The 21,043-nt window shown below is 49.4% G+C and overlaps 2 protein-coding genes across 8 annotated transcripts in view; one reads left to right on the top strand and one right to left on the bottom strand.

Moving 5' to 3' along the window:
* Nucleotides 1-21,043, bottom strand: part of CCT6B (chaperonin containing TCP1 subunit 6B) — a 35,978-nt gene that overhangs the window by 14,347 nt on the left and 588 nt on the right. For 5 of the 7 annotated variants that reach the window (XM_045835660.1, XM_045835665.1, XM_045835662.1 and 2 more), the window contains exons 1-4: nucleotides 9,233-9,403; nucleotides 7,503-7,566; nucleotides 6,594-6,728; nucleotides 1,254-1,427 (exon numbers count right to left, since the gene is read on the bottom strand). In XM_045835660.1, coding sequence (XP_045691616.1) covers nucleotides 1,254-1,427; nucleotides 6,594-6,728; nucleotides 7,503-7,566; nucleotides 9,233-9,369 — 510 coding nt within the window. In that variant the 5' untranslated portion in view covers nucleotides 9,370-9,403. Of the gene's footprint in view, nucleotides 1-1,253; nucleotides 1,428-6,593; nucleotides 6,729-7,502; nucleotides 7,567-9,232; nucleotides 9,404-18,606; nucleotides 18,710-21,043 lie in introns of those variants that run through there. The other 2 variants (XM_045835666.1, XM_045835667.1) reach the window with 2 other exon arrangements.
* On the top strand, nucleotides 9,515-10,868 carry ZNF830 (zinc finger protein 830). Its single transcript, XM_045835686.1, has one exon. It carries the CDS (start codon nucleotides 9,549-9,551, stop codon nucleotides 10,650-10,652), a length of 1,104 nt encoding a protein of 367 aa, XP_045691642.1. The 5' UTR covers nucleotides 9,515-9,548; the 3' UTR covers nucleotides 10,653-10,868.

The raw sequence follows: 21,043 nt of genomic DNA, 5'->3' as shown, positions 1-21,043 counted from the left end.
GAAGGGGATGCCGCAGAAGGGCGCGGCTCACATCTGCCGGCTGCAGCGGTGTGAGAGCTTTAAGTCTTGTGTTTTATCAGGAAAACGTCCCATGCCGTACCATTATATATACATGTACGGCTTAACGTGGGAACAATGCTTTCCCCCAGAAATCGCAAAGTGAGAACTGACACCCCAGAGAGATGTGCCCCCTTACTCTGCCAGGTGTCCCCAGGGACGAGCAGTTGGAGAAGCAGAGCACAGCACGCCCTGTTACTTGTAGCTCAGAAGGGCATATAAAAACGACGACAGAAATTAAGTGCGATAGCACAACCATCCTAAAACGTAAATAAAGCAAGAAAAGTACCTTAGAAAAGTTTGCCTACTTGAGCAGAGCATTCGGTGTTGGAGCCCACCAGGGGATACTGACAGAAAGACCGGATCGCGGGAGTTTCGGCCACTCCACAGGAGAGCCGGGGCTCTGACCACAGAGCACGCGGGTTCTCAGCCACTGGATATATGTGTTCCCAAAGCGGCAAGTACAGCAGAGTCTTTAGTTGGACTCTGCTCGCTCAGTAAGAACGTCTCTGATTTTAATCTGCTTTCCCAACCAGGTTTTCCTGTCGGTGAGGAGAACGGCCCAGAAACAACTCAGGCGTTCCAATCCATGCGGCATCTGCATTTCTCAAGGTAAACTAGCATGCTGGCATCCTGACTTACATGTCAATGTCTCGTGAGTTTGGTGATGAACTCGTCACTCCTGATCCATTAACATACTCACGTCTCAGAAACCGCAAAGTGAAGCAGCGATGACATCACCCAACGACAGCTCCCTGATAGAGGCTCCCCAAAACACCCGATCTGGTCCCTCCGGCACACGCATGCCGCGTGCAGAAGTAACACAACAGGCCGTGCACTGCCCAGACGTGAGGCCTGTGAGAGCCGCCGCGCTTCACCGAAGCGGGCCCCTGGCCGCACGGCCCGCTGCCGACACGGCTCCCCCACATGGCGCCTCACCCGGCGGCGCACACGGACCTCCGGGTTGAAGAGACCAGCACGTCACCCCCAGGTGACCGTCTGGGACGAAACTGTGCCTACTGTCCTGACCAACCGGATCCAGTCAGTAAGCAAGCCTAGAAACATGTGTTCGTCTTACATATTTCATGATTTATTTTACATTCCAAACAACCACACGCAATAGTTGATTATCTTATAGGGAAAAAAATCATGTGTCAGGCTAGACTCTTTCTAAATACGTAAATGTAATAACAGACCTCTGTTAACACATCAGCCAGTTTAGCGTGAACTTTAGTTTGTAGAGATGTTCGAGCCACATCTAAGAGGAAGTCTCTTTTCATCTCCTTTTTCATTTTAATTTCTTCCAAAACTTCAAGTGCTTTTTTCTTTGCAGCTTCAAATCCTTCAGCGATTATTCTAGGGTGCAGGCCCTATTAAAACAACATAAAACTATAAATTATAAAGTGAGTCACGCAAAGTAAAAGTAACCATCCTCTCCTATTAGTAGGTATGTCTTAAAAAAGTATTATTTCAGTGTATGAATATAATTTATAAGTGTATGATGTACGTAATTTATAAAGTGTATGCATATAATTTATAAAAGTGATTTTTCATTCTTCACATTCAAAACAATCTCAAACTTGCAGAAAAATTCTAAGTCTACTACAAAACAACGACGTAAGTTCTTTTCATGTCTGCAAACTAGGACACTGCTGCCGTGCGGTGCCCTGCGGAACGGGCACCGAAGTCCTCTTCCTGCAGAGGAGGCGAGTCCCCACTGACGTGGAGAAAACCGGCGGGCAGGCATCGCCTTCGCTCGGTGTCCACAGTTAACACCGCAGCGACGGGACAGACAGGCGTGTGCCTGGTGACACAACCCACTAGGAACACTGCGGCAGCGCTTCCATGGCACTCCTGCCGGAAGTGTGTCACAGTGTATCACTGGAGTCTAGTCTGAGGAAACAAACAGATCCAATTGGAGGGACTTTCTACAAAGTAGTGGGCCCGTGCTCTAAAGATAACACTGTCCTGGAACACGAACAATGGCTCGGCTTCGAGGAGACCAGAGACAGGACAGCGGAATGTGACGCTCGGACCTGGGTTTCCTCCTGCTGTGAAGGGCGCTATTGGGACAGATGATGAAATCTGAGTAAGATCTGCATCGGTGTGTCAGTGTTAATATCAGTTTCCTGGCTGTGACCACTATACTGAATTATATAAGAGAATTCCCTGGTTTTAAGAAATATACACTTAAATATTCAGATTGTCGTATCTCCAACTTATTCTTTAAAAAAAAAAAAGATTTATTTATTGCCCTGACTGGTGTGGGTCAGTGGGTTGAGCTCTGGCCTGTGAGCCAAAGGGTTGCTGGTTCAATTCCCAGTCAGGGCACATGCCTGGGTTATAGGCGAGGCCCCCGGTGGGGTGGCGTGTGAGCAGCAACCAAACACTGATGATTCTCTCCCTTTTTCTTTCTCCCTTCCCCTCTCTCGATAAATAAGTAAAAATCTTTTAAAAGATTTTACTTTATGAGACAGAAAGAGAGCATGCAACTGATTTGCTGTTCCACTTCTTATTAATATATTCATTGGCTGATTTGTGTATGTACCCTGACTGGATTTGAACCCACAACCTTGGCATATTGGGACGATGCTTTAACCAACTGAACTACCCAGCCAGGGCGTCTGCAACTTATTTTTACACCATTCATTAAAAAACATGTACATTACAACAAGTATAAACACACATATATACGTCTATTTATCTGAGGAAAATGTTATTCTTTGGAATATTCCTGTAACTTTTCCATAGGTCTGACATTATGACAAAATATTTTTTTAAAGAGACAGAATTGTTTATTCTGAAAAGTAATGCACAAACTTACTGAAGCTGGAACTAGGTCTAATTTATTACCTCCATCCCTCTGCATTAGTCTTGTAACAGTTTCGGAAAGCTGACATCTACTGAGCGCTTGGGTCAGGCACTATCCTAAAGAGCTGCACATGTGTTATTGAAGTTAGTCCTCTCAGCACGATGAAGTGGGAGCTGTGGTCATTACTCCTGTTTCACAGACGAGGAGACTGAGGCTCACAGGGATACTGTAATTTGCCTGCGACCAGCGAGCAGTTAAGAAGGGGAGCCAGGATTTGAACCCACAGGCCTGACTCCAGAGCCTGCTGTTTACCCACCGTCAAAACGTTCCCCGGTCTAGGACCTTCGACTCTTCGCCCGGACTACTCTGGAAACCTCCAGTCTCGACTCCCTTAAAACTGTCCCCCAGATATTTTTATAAAGATTTTATTTATTTATTTTTAGAAAGGAAGGGAGGAAGAAAGAGGGGGAGAAAAACATCAGTGTGTGGTTGCCTCTCACATGGCCCCCTACTGGGGACCTGGCCCGCAACCCAGGCATGTGCCCTGACCGGGAATCGAACCAATGACCCTTTGCTTCGCAGGCTGGCACTCAACCCACTGAGCCACACCAGCCGGGGCTCACCCAGTAGTATGTTAATATGAATAGCATTCTTCTTGGTCGGTGTGCGAAGTGCCTTCCATGACCTGGCCCCGGCCTGCTCCTCCAGCCTACGCACTGCTGTCCACGCCACCCTAACCTCCGCCGACACCAGCTTCCGGCAGCCGCACACACGGCTGCTGCTGCTCCCCTTCTCCGCGCCTCTGCTCACGGTGCTCCTCCCGCCTGGAGCGCCCCTCTCCGCACCCCGCGCTCTTTCGCCCGGCTCCCTCTTTCCCATCCGGAACACTGAGCCCAGGCCTCATCTCCTCCAGAAAGTGCTTCCTGACCCCCTCGGGCTGGGTGAGGACACCCCTCCCTCGGGGTTCACGTCACACCCCACGTCTGGCTCTGCCACACGGTTTCACAAGGATGTCGTGTCTGCTGGCATCTCCCCCTCCCCGAACTTCTCTCTTCCAAACTCGACCTGAATTTTGTTTAGGTCTGCCTCTCCCTCCAGTGTTTGAGAGGAAGCCGACCCCATCCCTAACTCAAGGGGGGCTCCCGACTGGAGTAAGTCAGTTCCCCAAAGACTGTCACTGGTCTGGGACGACGTAAGGCCAGAGTCGGCCCAATCACGTGAGGTAAGGGCTTGTGCTCCGCAGCTGGGTGGACGGCACTCTCCGCCCCGTCTCCTGCTGGGCGTCACTAAGGGGAGAAGGCGGTCCTGACCTCCTCTGGCAGTCTTGCCGTCGGGATGAAAGTGAGCCTTAGGCTGAAACTGCAGTATAAGCAGCAGAGCTAAAAGACAGAGGGGACCTGCGCTCTTGATCACCGACTGCACTTTTCATCAACCAGCCCTGGAAGCCCGCCTTCTCTCTCTCCACTCTGCTAAGGCAGATAACTTCCTTATTGTTTAAGTGACTCTTAGTCAAGTTTCTACTGCTAACAGGCAAAAGCATCCTTACTGAAATAAGTTGAAGGTACTAAATTAATAGACAATTCCCGATACTAAATGAAACACAAAGAAGTAAGAATTTTAGGATTGGACCAGGCTATGCTTTGCTGAAATGCTCCTTGAAAGAGAAGACAATTCGAATACTTAGAGAAGACAGATAAGAAAGGCCAAGACAAGAACACAGACCGAACAAAGGCACGGAGGTAGAACTATCTGTAACGACTCCAGAGGCTAGAGAACGGAGGAGTCTGGCTACGGCGGACAGTCTGTAAGGGAAATAAAACTAGAAAGGCAGGTAAATTCTCAATGTGGGAAGCCTTCAGTAGTTTTCCTCCAAAAGCAAAAACTCTTTAATAAACGGTGCTGGGAAAACTGGAAAGCCACAGGCAAAAGACAAACCAGACTGCTGCTACTTGACGCCATGCACAGAAATTAACTCAAAATGGATTAAACACTTCAATGTAAGATTTGAAACAATAAAACATATAGAAGAAAACACAGGCACTAAACTTACTGACCTTTGACTCAGAGAGGCTTTTTTGAACCTGACCCCAAAGGCAGGGGAAGTAAAAGCAAAAAAACATAAATGGGACTACATCAAACTAAAAAGCTTCTGCTCAGGAAACGAAACTCCCAACAGAACAAAAAGGCAAGCAACGGAATGGGAGAAGATGTTTGCAAACAAACCTTCGATATAGGGCAAGCAAAATATATAAAATGTATTTTATTTTATATTAGCAAATATAAAATAAATGAGCAAAATAGATTTTGGGGCTTTGCCCAAAATATATAAAGAACTCATACAACTCAACAACAAAACGACAAACAATCCAAATAAAAACGGGTGAAGGACCTGAACACTTTTCCCAAGAACACGTGAAAATGGCCAACAGATACACGACAAGATGCTCAGCTTTGCTGGCTGTAAGGAAATGCACATGGAAACTGCAGTGAGATGCCCCCCCCCGGCCCCCCCCGGCCCCCCCCCGCCCCCCCCAGAACGGCCGTTATCACCGAATTGGGCAGGAAGCAGCGTGCCCCAGAAGATGGGCAGGAAAAGACCTGGCGGGAACGGAAACTGGTGCGGACGCTATGGAGAACAATACGGAGGCTCCTCAAACAATTAAGAATAGGTTTCCCATCTGACCCAGCAATCCCCCTTCTGGGGGGCCTACCCAGGACATCTGAAAAACATTTACTCTTAAAGATACAGGCACCCCCACGTTCCCTGCAGCATTAATCCCAGCAGCCCAGACCCGCACACAACCCCATGGGGGCTGGATGGAGAGGGCGTGAGAGACACACACAAGGGACACCACTCGGCCGTAAGAAAGGACGCGATACTGCCATTTGCAGCAACGTGATGGATCTTGAGAGCATCTTACTAAGCAAAACAAGTCAGGTGGAAAAGGACAAGGACCATATGATTTCACTCATATGTGGGGTATAAAACAGAAAGCAACAAACAAACGAAGCAAAACAAAAATCTCACAGACGTAGACAGCAGTACGGCGGCCGCCAGAGGCGAAGGGGGTGGGGAGAGGATGGGCAGGGTAACGGGGGCCGACCACGCGGTGACAGGAGGAGACTAGACTTGGGGTGGTGAGCACACAGCGCAACAGGTGTGCGGTGGATTATAGAACTGTACGCTTGAAACGTACAATGTCACCTCGGCAAAAGTAAGTTTTTCCCAGCTATTTTTTTAACTTTTTAAAAAATATTTTATTTATTTATTTTTAGCGAGGGAAGGGAGGGAGAAAGAAAGAGAGAGAGAGAGAAACATCAATGTGCGGTTCCTGGGGGCTGTGGCCTGCAACTCAAGCATGTGCCCTGACTGGGAATCGAACCTGTGATGCTTTGGTTTGCAGCCCGCGCTCAATCCACTAAACTATGCCAGCTAGGCCAGTTATTTTTTAAAATCATAATTTGGTTTCAACTTTATCAGTAATGGCTCACATTTTACTTTTTAAATATCTTAAATTTTTTATTTTAAAACAGGTATATAATTCCAATAAGAGACATTGGTTTGGCTAAAACAGTTCATTATTATTTTCATTTATAATGTGAAAAAGTACTTGCAGATTAACCTTTGCCCTCCAAAACTAAACCATTTTACTAGTGTAAAAAAGTCAACGGTCCACTCAAAATAAAGTACCACATAGATGCAAATTCTACGTTATTCTAGTACCTCGGAGATGTACAGATCGGCCTGTTTCAGCAACTCCCCGATGATCAGGACGTTGGAAGTGGTGCCGTCTCCTGTGACGTCGTCCTGGGCCGTGGCAGCTTTCGCGATCAGCGAAGCTGTCGGGTGTTGGATTTGCTGGGGAAAGCAAGCAACGGATTTAAAACAGAGAAGAAAATGCAGACATAGTCCACCAAAAACAAGGTAACCTAAACACCAATAGCAAAATTAACAAATTGAATAAGCTTCCCTCTACAAGTTCACAAGTGTTGTATTATCAACGCTTAATAAATGTCAACGCCAGAAGTTAACAGTTGAGAACTAATGAGATCTGAACATTCTATAAAAGAGTCTTTGCTCAAGAATGCAATGACATTTCCAGAATTAGATTAAATCCTTCAGTCTTGAAGAGGAATATATTTACTAAAATTGCAAAGGACTTTTTTCCTTTTCCATGATTATGAGGAAAAATCATAATTATGATTATTTTTAAAAAATGCCCCTGGCTGGTGTAGCTCAGTGGATTGAGTGCGGGCTGCGAACCAAAGCATCACAGGTTCGATTCCCAGTCAGGGCACATACCTAGGTTGCAGGCCACAGCCCCCAGCAACTACACATTGAAGTTTCTCTCTCTCTCTCTCTTTCTCCCTCCTTTCCCTCTCTAAAATAAATAAATAAAATCTTTAAGAAAATACAACTAGTTTGGAAGTATCCCTAAGCTATTACTTGAAGTATACAAAGACACGAAAACAGCCAAAAAAAAAACAAACATATTTTTTGACATTTAATCCTACAAGTGTATCTCCCGGTTGCAATAGTCAGTTGACAGCCTTGGTTTACAGACGCACGAGTTGTGTTATGTCCTCAGTTAAGTCGCAGTAAGGCGCGTGGAAGCCAGCAGCATGGGCTCACCATCTCGTGCAGCAGCACGTTGCCGTCTTTGGTGAGTTTGATGTCGCCCGCACCGGAAACGAGCCTGTTCAGGAAACACAGGCGTTATAAACCTCACACGGCAAGCGCCAAGCGAGACACGCCCGGTGCTTGCCACTCCGTTCTCCTCCATACAGAGAATCGGGCCTGGAAAATGTCCCCCCAGACCCGGGGAGGCCCCCCCACGCAGCACCACCCTCTGCGGCCCACGGAACCACTTTCCCCAGACGCTGCCGCGGCGATTTCACTCCAGGCGGAGCGTGTGCACGTTTAAGACCCAGAGTCGTCGGTGAGTGATGAGAGCAGTTGGCTCAAGGAGAGTACCTGGAAGTCTACAAGCCACAGGCGGGTGAATTTCCCGCAGGTTTTTTACTTTGAGGAAACGTTACCATTCATTCACCCACGTTAGCTTCTTTCTCCGCCCCTCATATTCATTAGAGCGTCAGATTCTGTCAGCTGGACAACCTAAACGCCTCCCCAAACCACCCCCTCCTCTCCATCCGCACCGCCATCATCGCCATCTGCGGTCTGGACTGGTGAGCGCCCCCAGAGCTCTGAATGGGAATCTACCCTTCGTCTGTCTTTCTAAAAGGCAGACTGGCTCAGTCAGTTCCCCGATGAAAAACCCTCCAACGGTTTCCATGTCCTCCACCCATCTCAAGGCTAAATCCAAACTGTTTAGCAGTGACATAGCTGACCTTTCCCAGTGTGGCTTACGTCTATTTTAAATGCCCCATCTACCAAAGGAAATCTCGTGGCTCCCTTAATACATAACGTTTGTTTTCATTTGTTGGGTTTACACCAATTGGCTTTCTTGTTCTTGAAACTGCTGTGTCTACAAGACCTTGTTCACTTGTTCAGCTAGTGAGCTCTAACTCACCTTTCAAGACTATGATAAAAAATCAACTGTTATTTGTCTTTTCCCCCTCCCATCAATAATTAGTCCCTTTCCTCGGTATAATCATGTTATGTGATTAAAAGTATAATGCAAGCCACATACCTTAAAATACATACGACATGTTATATAGTACATACACGTATGTCACGTTCATTTCTACCAAAGCTGAACTTTTATCTCGGTCGTCTCTGCGTTCTCTGTACCCCAGCTAGCTCCTAACAAGCACCTGTGTCCCTGTTAACGTATTTCTCTCGGTCCTGAGACTGTATCCCTCCTCTCACACCTCTTTGCGCTCACTAGTCTCTTTCCCTCACTCTCTCCTAAAGGAAAGCATGGCGCTAAATAAATACACGCTGAAAGGCTGAACAGACAGGAGAAACCTTGGGCACACGGCGCCCAAGTAACGCGCTAAAGACTGACAGCTAGAGCGGGAGCTTGGATCCGAACCCACGCCGGCCAGGCCCCAAAGCCCGTGCCCTCTCTGCTGCACCGCACCCCCAAACAAGGCCGACACAAAGGGCAGATGGGCAGACAGTCTTCAAGGGCAGGGGAGTTAGCAGGCTTCCGTTTCATGTGAAATATTACATGCACTTTATAACTGCACATAAGCCTTAGCGAAAAGTTGGTCGGGTGGGTGGGTGGGGCCTGTTCCTCGGGGACGCTTCTCTCCTCCTCCTCCACCCGGCTGCAGATGACCGCAGGGCAGGGGTGAAAAGGAGGGAAATCGCCCACAAGTGTGTTCACACGTGTCTTGGCGGAACGTTTGCCGGTCCCGACACCCGACCAACCGCCGGCGCCCTAACCGCCGCCTCACATTTTAATGGTGCCCTTGGGACCCAAGTTGGTCCGCAGCACATCCTGCAGCCCTCGGGCGGCGCAGATATTGACCGCCAAGGCCGCCTGGGCCCGCGCCACCTCGGCCTTGGCGTTTACTGCCTTGATCGCGGCCATCGCGGGACGGTTGGAGAACCACCTGACCGGCAAAAACAACCTCGGTCGCGACTCCCAGGTAAAACCCGGCGCCAACGTCCACGCTCTGGAGCCCCAGCCAATCCTCGCCCGGTCAGGAAGTGACGCCATCAGGCGTCGCCGCGCCGGAAGCCAGGAACGCCTCGGGGCGGGTCGCGAAGATGGCGTCCTCCGCCTCGGCTCGGCCTGCGGCCGGGAAGCGGGTGGTGAGTCAAGACGAGCTGCGGCGGCTGATGAAGGAGAAGCAGCGCCTGAGCACCAACAGGAAACGCATAGAGTCTCCATTCGCCAAGTACAACCGTTTGGGGCAGCTGAGCTGCGCCCTGTGCAACACCCCGGTGAAGAGCGAGCTCCTGTGGCAGACTCACGTCCTGGGAAAGCTGCACCGAGAGAAAGTGGCCGAGCTGAAAGGCGCGAAGGAGCCCAGCCAGGGGCCGTCCACCAGCGCGGCGCCTCAGCCCGCCAAGAGGAAGGCGCCCGACGCAGACAGCCAGGAGGCTAAAAGGGCGAAGGCCTTGCAGGTGGCCCAGGCACAGCCCTCCACGTCCGCGTCGCTCACCAACGCTGACCACGCAGGAAAGGAGCCCGCCAGAGCGACCCTCGGTAAGACTTCGGGACTTGGTTTACTCCCCGATTATGAAGATGAGGAGGAGGAGGAGGGAGGAGGAGGACAAGAGGGGGACGCCAGCAAGCAGCCGCCCGACGTGCAGGGCAAGGAACACTCACTTTCCTCGTCGCGGGAGGCAACAGGTAGCATGCTGCCGAGCGACTTCTCCAATACAGACCCCCCCAAGGCTCCTCTGGTCCCGCACTCGGGGTCCATTGAGAAAGCAGAAATACATGAAAAAGTGGTGGAAAGGAAAGAGAACACTGCGGAAGCGTTACCAGAAGGCTTTTTTGACGACCCTGAGATAGACGCGAGGGTACGAAAGGTGGACGCCCCAAAGGACCAGATGGACAAAGAGTGGGACGAGTTTCAGAAAGCCATGCGGCAGGTGAACACCATTTCCGAAGCGATAGTGGCCGAGGAGGACGAGGAGGGGCGGCTGGACCGACAGATTGGGGAGATCGACGAGCAGATCGAGTGCTACCGTCGGGTGGAAAAGCTGCGGAACCGCCAGGACGAACTGAAAAACAAGCTTAAAGAGGTCCTGGCGATAAAGGAGCTGCAGAAGAAGGAGGAGGAGAACGCCGACAGCGACGACGAGGGAGAGCTGCAGGATCTGCTCTCTCAGGACTGGAGGGTGAAAGGGGCCTTGTTGTAGGTTTGCGAGGACCCGGTGTTCGACACCCTCGGCGACTGTGGGAAAAGTGCTGCCGCTTCCTCCGCCGTCGGTTAGTCCATAGCCGGACTGGGTGGTTGTGGCACAGATGTGAGCCTGTGAAAATAGCACTTTGGAAAAGGGGTTTAAAGTATTTTTGAGGTAGAGTTGTTTTGGAGTTTTTTAAGCATTGTATTAAAATGCCAACTTTTTCACGTATTTATGGATTGAAATATATAATTGGGGGTTGGAAAAAATCTAAGTTGTGAATATTGTTCATAAATACATATTTACTTAGTAATTCCATTTTTGAAATTTATAAATTAGTAGAAGACCAACAGGCAGGCTTTTAGGTGAATACCAAGTGTATTGGGGTATATGTGCCTTTTTCTTTTCTGACCCCCTGATCAAACTGGAGGGTGCGGGAGCTTTGGGTGTTTTCAAGAACACTACTCAGATTCACACGTCATTCAGAGTTCATCAGCTCTCCGTATCGTTTCTTTCAAAAACGCTGTAGGACAGCACGGTGAAAAACATACGGAGCGTTACCAGCCTCCTCCCAGTGTGTCTCTTAAATAAACCAAGGATTCTTGGATGTAGGGGCACATGAAGATCACCCACAAAGCTTGGGAATGAACTCTGAAGCTTTTTTAAAAATTCAGGTGCCCAAGCCCTACTATTCAACCCAGCAAATCCGGAGTGGGAGCCAGGCATCTGCATTAACTTCGAAAGCTTCTCGGTTTAGTCTAATCACACCGAAGTTGGAGAGCCACTGCCCAAAATCCAGAACCCATTTATTTTTTCAAGCTTTTTATTTTGTAAATAATACACTCCACAGGTCACTGTTACTGTAGAAAAGAAATACTACCTTTTATTTACATTCCGTCCAGTCTTAAAGTTTATGGCAAATTAGGGTTTCAGGTTACTGGTTTGTGTATTGTAGGAAGAATGTACAGTAAGGCCTCACTTAAGGTCATTGGTAAGTTCTTGGATGTGCAGTGAAATTACTTATATTGAAATCAGTTATCATAGGTAATTGGTATCAATGAGTTAAATTCCTGTGGCATTTCACCAACGTTATAACCAAAGGATACTGAACAAACAAAACGTTTCTCAAGGACCTGTTATGTAAATTTTCTCCTTGAGTAACAACTGGCTTGTGCTACTGTTGGTTTAAATCATTACTTCTCTCTTTGGAGACAGAGGTATTCAAACAGGAAAAAGGAATTAGCAGTGCTCGGGACATAGAAATGCACACGGCATAGTCAAGAGTGAGTGGTGATGGCAATAACCAGGCTTTGTACGGTTCGCACAGTGTAGGTGAGGCGGGATGCTAAGTGATTTTCATAGACTCAGTCTCGCTTCCCTAAAGCTCAGGTTTTATGGAGGAGAGTACCAAGAGATTAGGTTTGAAAAAGCCTTGAACACCAGATGGAAATTCTTCTTGTAGGCAATGTGGGAAAAGAAGCTTTTGAGCAAAAAAAAAAAAATTGTATCTGCTACAAGAAAATTATAGAAGACAACTTTAGTTGCAGTATATACTATATTATTACATACAGTATGGGCTGCTATATAGTCTATAGAACAGAATGAACGTGGGGAGGATGGGGGGAGGAAGCTCGCAGACTACTTGGAAACTAGGGTTTAAAAACAGGGTAACCAAGACTTGGATTAGGTATGGATTGAGAGAAAAGGAGTAGAACTGAAAGAATTTCACAGGAAAAAAAGTAACATTTTAGTGACTAGAAGTGGAAGAGAAACAGGAGAGGTAAAGATGGAATTGAAGGGTTTTTTAGTGTGGGTGCCTAAAAGAAATCGTCTAATACTTACTGAGAATATTGTCTTGCCTTTTGCAAAAAGTCTTTGCTTCCTTGTGCTGTCAGCTGATGGGTGACAGCAGCTTCGGTCCGACAGCGCACAGCGGGCATGCCTGCCTGAACTGTACGGAAGGAACCACACCCGAGAGTTTTCCATCATTCACTGCTTTATTATTTCAGCAGATGGAAAGCACAAAGATGGGCTTGAATGGCGGGTCCAGTTCTGGGCTGACTTAAGAGGCTAGGCTAATGATCCAGGGGAGCACTGTCCATTTAAAAATACACTGCAAGCCGCAGACAGGTTTTAAAACTTTCTGGTAGCCACATGAAAAGTAAAAAGAAATATGGAATTATGTGTAATGAATTTAACCCATTATATCCAAAATATTGTTTCAATATGTAACCAATATTTAGATATTAGTGAAATATTTTACATGTGGGGGGGTTCTACATTTTCGTTAAAAGATTTTATTTATTTTTTTTAGAGAGGAAAGGGAGGGAGAGAGAGAGAGAGAGACATCAATGTGCAGTTGCTGGGGGCCGTGGCCTGCAACCCAGGCATGTGCCCTGACTGGGAATTGAACCTGCGACACTTTGGTTCGCAGCCCGTGCTCAATCCACTGAGCTACACCAGCCAGGGCCGGGTTCTACATTTTTGAAATCTGGGTGTATCTACCAGCACGTCTCAGTTTAGATTGGCCACCTTTCAAGTTCTCAGTAGCTGTTTGTGACTGATGGCTACTATGAGGAGTGCAGATTTAAAGAGAAAGGTACACAAGAGGAAAAATAAAACATGCTCAGAAGGCAGTGGGCAGCACAATTTAACTGGAGCACTGTTCACCCCTGACAGCAGGGTGGGGGCAGGGGGCAGTGGGCACTGGAAAGGCAACTTATGAACCACATAGCGGACCCTGACTGCCAAGCTCTGAAGGGCTGGAACTTTCTCAACGATTGCATAGCCTTGAGGTTGTTGAGCCCTCATGTGTAACAGTTGAAGAGCTTAAGTACTGCCACGTGTGTTACTACACACATTAAACCCTACTGAGCTTTTAGGAAATCCAAAAAGGTCTCAAAACCCGCTCCCAGCCCTGACCTCCCAGTGCCTCAGTGGTGGGGCGTCGTCCTGCAAATCGAAAGGTCGCAAGTCTGATTCCCTTCCCCATTGGGGGTGTACGGGAAGCAACCGATCAATGTTTCTCACCCTCTCTCTCCCCCACCCTTCCCCGCTCTCTAAAAAAAATAAATGAAATCTTAAAAAAAAAATCTCCCAATGCTCTGTATCCCAGAGCACGAGCCATGGGGCCCTGACCAAATCAGGTGCATCCTCGTTAGGTCAGAGATCCGAGTAAGCAGCCGCAGGAGCTGGCGGGAGCCTTCCTGCCCACCACAGGTTGGAGAGCTCCTCGGTACCTCTCTGAGCTGGCCATGCAGGTTGTGCCTTAAACTGAAAACCAACATTCTCAAGTGCTACAAATTAGGCCCAAGGATTTCTCCAGCCTCTTGTTCTCTTTTTAGAAAACCCCGTGATTCAGGCAACAATCTATTAAAATTCTTGTGAATGCTACAAAGGTAATTCTCTCACCCACTTACCAACTCCACACAGTCCCTCTAACTTGGAGAAGAAAAATGCTGACTTCCTAATTAGCCTTCAAATGTAACTTTGCGCAGGGCCTTACAATCTAGAAAACGCTTTCACATATATTTCATTTAATGATGGAAGTAATGACTACTTTTTACTCCCAAGGAACAAAATAAGACTGTGGAGTTAAAATTGCAGGAAAAAGAATATACTTTAGACCTAAAGCCTTTAACAGTAACAACCACTGGATTAATGTGGAGTACTGAAAAGAACAAGGGAACTGGCGAGAGAAAAGATGACCCAGGTTCAAGTTCCCACTCTCCTCTTTTCAATGGCTAGCGGCCCCTGGGCACATCACCGCTGGGAGCCTTAGTTTGCTGCACTGTGAAACCTGTTACCTCACCGGGCGTGGTGAGTCACGTGACGTGGGAAAGGGGTTTAGAAAACTAAGTGTGTGGCACCCTGGCCAGGTGGCTCGGCTGGAACGTCATCCCGTGCAGGTTCGATCCCACTCGGGGCAACTTCTCTCCCGCTCCTCCCTCCCTCCCTTCCCTGTCTCCCTCTCAAATCAATAAACACATCCTCGGTGAGGACTTAAAAAACAATCAAACAATTCATGGCACCACACAGCAAAGAGGGAAGGCCACACGTCAGCAGGAGCTCGTGGGCAGTCCTGACGGCCCACAGGCACCTTAAATGGGGAAACGGAGGGAGAACGTGAGTCGAAGGCAGAGATTCCAGTCGGCGAGTGCACCCGGCCTCCCGGCCGCTCTCCGGCCCCCTTTCCTGCCATCGCCATCTCACTTGGCTCGTTCTGCCTGTCACTTGGCAGTCAGAGCCATTTCGGCGTCTCGCTCCAGCCATCCTTCTCTGAAAGCACTCCCAGCCTCCGAGGAGGAGAGCGGTTCCATCTGGCTGCCCCTCCACTTTCCTAACGGCGCTTGGCAGCTACCAGCGCACTGGGGAGCCAGGGGTCACCTCTAGGGGGTTCACAGGACCGCGCTGACCGGGTGGTCAGCGGCAGTGGTGGTGGTTACTGCTTCTGTGTGTGTGTGTGTGTGTGTGTGTGTGTGTGCGCGCGCGCACGCGCACGCGGTACCTGTTTGCCGGCCTGCCAAGCACGCTTGGGAGTGAGTACCAAGCTGGGCTGTCAGGCTATGAATGATGGCTACCATTTACTGAATTCGGACAAGTGCCTGGCAGAATGCCAAGGCTTGACGAGCATGTCTCCTCCTCAGAGCAACGCCATAAAGTGCAGCTCCACTGTCCAATGAGGGCGCATGCCCGGAAGTGAGGGGGCCTGCTCAAGGCAACAATCCCCGAGTCCCTCCTCCTATCACCCCGCACCATCGTGATTTGACATACCTTGTATTTTCAAGTCTCCACACCCCCAGATGAATAAAACAATTATCACCTCCATTGTGGACATCTCGTCCAAGCTCACCCCACAAGTTCATTGCTAAAGCAGCACTAGGATGGAACTCGAGTCCCAGTCCAATATTCTACTACAATGTGGAAAATGGGAGAGGGTTCCCCAAAACAGCAAGAATTAAGAGCAGAGACGTTTACTGTCAAGTTGACGGGTGCTGTCCAGAGACTTCGGCTGGGTTGGGAAGCCGTGTTTCTTGAGGGTTCTCAGACTCTCCGCACTGCCCTGCTTTCCCCGTTCCACCGGCAACCAATTTAACTCCTTAGCAGGCTCCGATGGAAGCGAGAATAATGACCTCAATCCCCAGACCTTCCAACTGGGACACACCAGTTACACTGTGCCCTGTGGGCCGCCACTTCCTCACTGCGTGGCCCTGGGTAAGTTCCTCCACCCGCAGTTCCGCAGCCACAGAACAGGAGGGGCAATTGTTTCTACGGGTATTGCTGAGAGGACTGAGTGAGTTGCACGCAAGGGAGTCCTTTTAGTACAGGTACTCAAGCAACACTAGTTGAACAAATGCGTAAGATGCGGCCCTACCTTCAAGACAACTCCAGTCTGGCGGTGTGTAAACAGTGTAAGAAACTGGGCAGGACTCAGCACTGACTATTACGAGGCGGAGCTGATCATGTGGAGGATCTGACCTTCCCCTCTCACTGGCCATGTGGTATCTACCCACCCAGTCGATTCTCTGAGCCTCACTTTCGTCCTCTCAGGGCATGAGGCTATCCGGGGACACTCCTTTAGAAGCCCCCACCTGTGTGTAACTGTGACATTGTGAAGTATAATAAAAAATACCTGTGTCCCTGGCTGGCGTAGCTCAGTGGATGGAGCGCGGGCTGCGAACCAAAGTGTTGCAGGTTCGATTCCCAGTCAGGGCACATGCCTGGGTTACAGCCCCCAGCAACCACACATTGATGTTTCTCTCTCTCTTTCTTTCTCCCTCCCTTCCCTCTCTAAAAAATAAACGAATAAAATCTTTAAAAAAATTTCCTGCATCTATTTGGGCCTTCCTCTGGTTTCTGTCACAGCGCTCCTAACACTCTTGGAATTTCCCTAAATGATTAGAGTGGTGAGAGGGATAAAGGTGTCATTTGTTATTCAAAACAGGCCCCTTTTATCCGCACCCGAGTTTATGTTAACGAGGTGACACCCGGAAGTGTGGGTGCTGGCTGCCTGGGGAACCCGGAAGTGTGGGTGCTGGCTGCCTGGGGAACCCGCTGCAGGATTACAGTGCTAGAACTTTCAGCCCCCACTCCCACCCGCCCTCCATCCTCCCGCAGGGAGGGAGGTGGAGCCTGGGTTCGATCACCAGTGGCTAACGGTTTAAACAATCATGTGATGATTAACCTAGGTGACGGGGCCTCCATAAAGACCCAAAAGGATGGGGCTCAGGAGCCTCTGGGTGAGTGAACACGTGGAGGTGCCCTGCACCCCTTCCCACATACCCTGCCACGTGCGCCCCTTCCATCGGCCTGCTCCTGAGTTACCTCCTTTTATAACAAACCGGCAATCCACTAAGCAAACTGTTTTCCTGAGTTCTGTGAGCTTCTCCAGCAAATCAATGGAACCAGAGAAGGGGGCGGTGGGAACGGCCAGTCAGAAGCTCAGGTCACGTCCTGGGCTTGATTATCACCTGAAGTGGTGGGAGGGGCAGTTGTGCAACGGAGCCCTCACCCTACGCCGTAGGACACTGACTCCAGGTGGACTGCGTCAGGACTGAATTAGACTGCAGGGCGCCCGGCTTGTCGTGGAATTGCTTGGTGTAGGGAACCCCCAGGTCTGGTGTCAGAAGTGCAGCAGGAGTCAGAGCAGGGGAGCACACTGGGTGGAATGGAAACGCCAACAAGGGAGTTTCTCCTTCCCAGTGGCCGCGCCTGGAGCCGAAGGCAGGCGAGGGACAGCACCCCGGACTCCCCGGCTGGGAGCTCCCAGAGAGGGGGAGAAGGGTCAGGGCTTCCGTGGTGTACAGGAAAGGGCATGAGGAACCAGACAGCAAGGACGTGTTCAGCCTGGTCTCCGACCTCCGCCACCGCATCAGAGCTGGAAAACCAACATCCACCAGCCCCCAGTCCAGGGGAACAGACAGAACTGAGTTGGCTTTCCAAACAGGCTCATCTCTTTGTAAAACTCATTATTAGCCCTTTGAAAACCATTAACTGGCCTCCTGAAACAACATGACCAGCAGGCCTTCACGCCAGAAAACCCACCCTAGAACTTCAGGAAGGATGGCAGCCGCTCGGAGTCCCCCTCACTCCGTATCTGTGACTCCAACCCTGCCCTCCAGGCCCACCCCTGCGTCACGTCACGGATCGGCCACTCCTGAAGGAACACCTGACTCCGCCCCTCTGCTCTGTCCTACTGCAGACTGGCAGCTGCAGCGCCAAGACGTTGGAAGGAGAGGCCAAGAAGCCCCTCTGGTTGAGAACCAGCCTCCACAGCCGGTAGTAAGAATGCCACGGGCTGATCTCAGTGATTACATCTTGCTACAGCTGTTCCCTTTTAAATATTTATCCTGGCAGACACCACCGCTGGTTTGTTTTTTTTTACAACTTAGTCTAATCGGGTGATTATTAAGCAAATCAAATCATAAAATCCGCTCTCAGTGCTGAGATTTACATGATTCTCAGACCAGAGCTCATTAGAACAAGAATCCACGGAGTGCAAACCGGCCCCGCATGGCCTCTCTGAAGGTGTGGGGTCTTTCCTGCCCACAGCTGCCAAGCCAGCACAGTGAGCAGCAGAAAAACCAACAGAATCTGCCCCGGCCGGCGCGGCTCAGTGCGTGGAACCCCGCCCTCCAAACCAAAAGACCACTGGTCTTTTGCCCTCCCCTGCATCTTTACAGAAGCCACCTCACTCGCTCCCAATTTCTCCACACAGCGGCCAGAGGGAGAGCAATCCTGTCAAAACCAGTCCGATCACGCTACTTCTCTGTTCAGTACAATCCACAAACCTGCCATAAAAGCCAACACCTTCACGGTGGTTTGTAAGATCCTGCAAGACCTGTCTTGGGATACCCTGCTGACCTCACCTCCGCCTTTTCTCAGACTCAACTCCTGCTACTCTGGCCACACCCTTGCTATCCCCCAACCCAACAGACACATCCTGGCCTTTCCCTGCTGTGCCCTGTACCCAGAACTCCACGCGGTTCTCTCCTTCACTCCTTGCAGTCTCTACTCCATCGTCACTTGGTTGGTGAGGCCTTCCTGGCCCCCAGGTTCGCAACTGCAGCCCTGTCCTGCCCTGCCTGGGACCGCCCATCCGCCTCTACTTTCTCTTCCTCCAGAGCACCCACCTCATCTCGCACACCGTGCACTTTACCGACTGTTCACTGCGTCATCTCCCACACCAACCTGTTACGTTCACGAGGGCAGGGATTTCTGCGTTTTGCCTCACTGCTGTCCTCCAGCTCCTGTTAGGGTGCCTCACACAGAGCAGGCACTCAATAAATAATGGACTGATCGATGAGCAACTGAATGATTCAACTCTGCAGTGGTATGAACGTGCCAGGCTGGGGAGCAGAGGGAATGTACATTTACTGAAATACCCCAGAGTGCCAAGCAGTTTGCAAGGTAACATAAGTCATCTCATTTCATTGTCGCACACAGTCCTGGGAGGTATTCTGATCCCCACTTCGCCATGAAAAGTGAGACCCGGAGAAGCCAGGAAAACAGATGACGGTTACACAGCCAGCGGTGGACTGTAACGGAAACCTAAGTCTGTGTGGTTCCCACCACACAGTAGCTCGTTCTCCTTGGTGGCAGTTCCCCCTTCTCTAAGGAAATGCAACTGCCAGCTACTTCCGTTTTGCCTCAGAGGCTTGAGTAAAAGCGATCAATCATTTGGGTTCCTGGGAGATCTAATCAAGCAAAACAAACATTCGTCTTTTGGCACGTTTGTGTCAAACACAGTCAGAGGTGCGATGGATGGGACGAACACTCGTCTGAGGGAGCTTAGCACTTTCAGAGCTTCGTTCACTCATTCCATTCACTCGTGGGTTTCATCCATTGATTCGTGAATATGGGCTGGGCGCCTACGACGTGCCCAGTACCGACCTAGGCACCGAGGGTAAGAAGGCGCTTAAGACGCAGATGTCACTTTTTACAAACAGGTTGGATGTCTAGGGCGACGCTGCCCCACAGAAGCATAATGTAAACTAAGTATACCATTTTGTACGTTCTAGTCACCACATTTTCAAAGAGATAAAAATAAAATTGAAATAAATTCTAATATTTTTATTTAACCCAACACAAAATAATCACTTCAACACGTAATCAACATAAATAAGTTATTTATGTTATAAATATTTGATGTTATATCATTTGATTTGATACATAAGTATAAATATTTATGCTATAAATATTTGTTATAAACATTTAATGAGATATTTCAGTGTTTTGTTTGGTAACACATCTTTGAAATCTGCGTGGACTTCACACTTCCGGCGACTCCATTCAGAGGAACCACGTGTCAAGAGCTCAAGAGCCACAGGTGGCTGGTGGTGACAGCACCGGACAGCGCAGGGCCAGGGGGAAGATGTGGTCGTGGGGACTTCCCAAACACCACGGTAAACGCAGTGACAGACACTTGTTCGGGACCACTCACTGCCAGCCAGGACCTGAGCCTCCAGTGACCTTCCAGTCCCAACACCTCGTTTATTCTGTGACACGTTAGAGCTCTACCCCACTCCAGACCATGGAATCATGGGTGGGGGGCGGGCAAATAAAATATCCAAACAAAACTCACCCTTTCCCCTCAGGTGCCTCCTCCTCTCATTTCCTGCTTCGGCGGACGGCACCATCATCTACCTGTTCACTATCCTACCTGTTCAAGTTATCCTCATGTCACCCAAGTCAGCACTGTGTCTGGAAGATAATTTCAAACCTAAATGTTCACAAAACACCTTTCTCTCTGCCCCAACTAAATGAGCTTGCTCAGGCCGCCACCATCTGTCACAAGAACCTTTGTTCCCCGAGCTCCATGGAGATAGAACTGGAATACTTCACTGCCTAAGTTTAAGGTGTGCAAGCATAAAGGTCTGACTCACACAATTGTGAAATAATCACTGCAATGAGTTTAATTAGCATCCATCATCTTAATTCAGCACAGTAAACGCAGCGGCAGAGACTCAGCATCATTCAACTGCCAGAATTGGCACTTGGGCCTCCAGACATAATACAAAGAAAAAAATGTTTCTCCTGAAAATGATGGACTGCTTCACGAATTTGCACGCCTTTTCCTTGCACAGGGGCGACCTAATCTTCTGTGTATGGCTCCAATGTGTACACGCTGCCAAAGCCAGGGTCGAGAACTGTTCAGTGAGTTCCTTGACCTCAGTTCTCCCTCCCCTGCCCGGTTTCAACAGGAGTTGCTGCTTCATGAGGCTCTCCCAGCTCCCCAGGCCCAGGTCTTTCTCAACTGACACAGGGCTGGTTCAGGATCTCAACTTGGCTTACCTCTCTAACAAAACAATGCCCAGTCGCCTGCCCTTCCTGGATCCTGAACAAGTTCACTTACCTCCCCTGGGCCTGCCGCTCTTTTGTAAAAACCGCCATCCTAATCTCTCAAA

This window comes from Phyllostomus hastatus, unplaced genomic scaffold (genome assembly GCF_019186645.2).
Source record: "Phyllostomus hastatus isolate PE091 unplaced genomic scaffold, TTU_PhHast_1.1 phas_contig_210, whole genome shotgun sequence".
Taxonomy (NCBI): Eukaryota; Metazoa; Chordata; class Mammalia; order Chiroptera; family Phyllostomidae; genus Phyllostomus; species Phyllostomus hastatus.
This window is presented reverse-complemented; position numbering and strand designations above follow the sequence as displayed.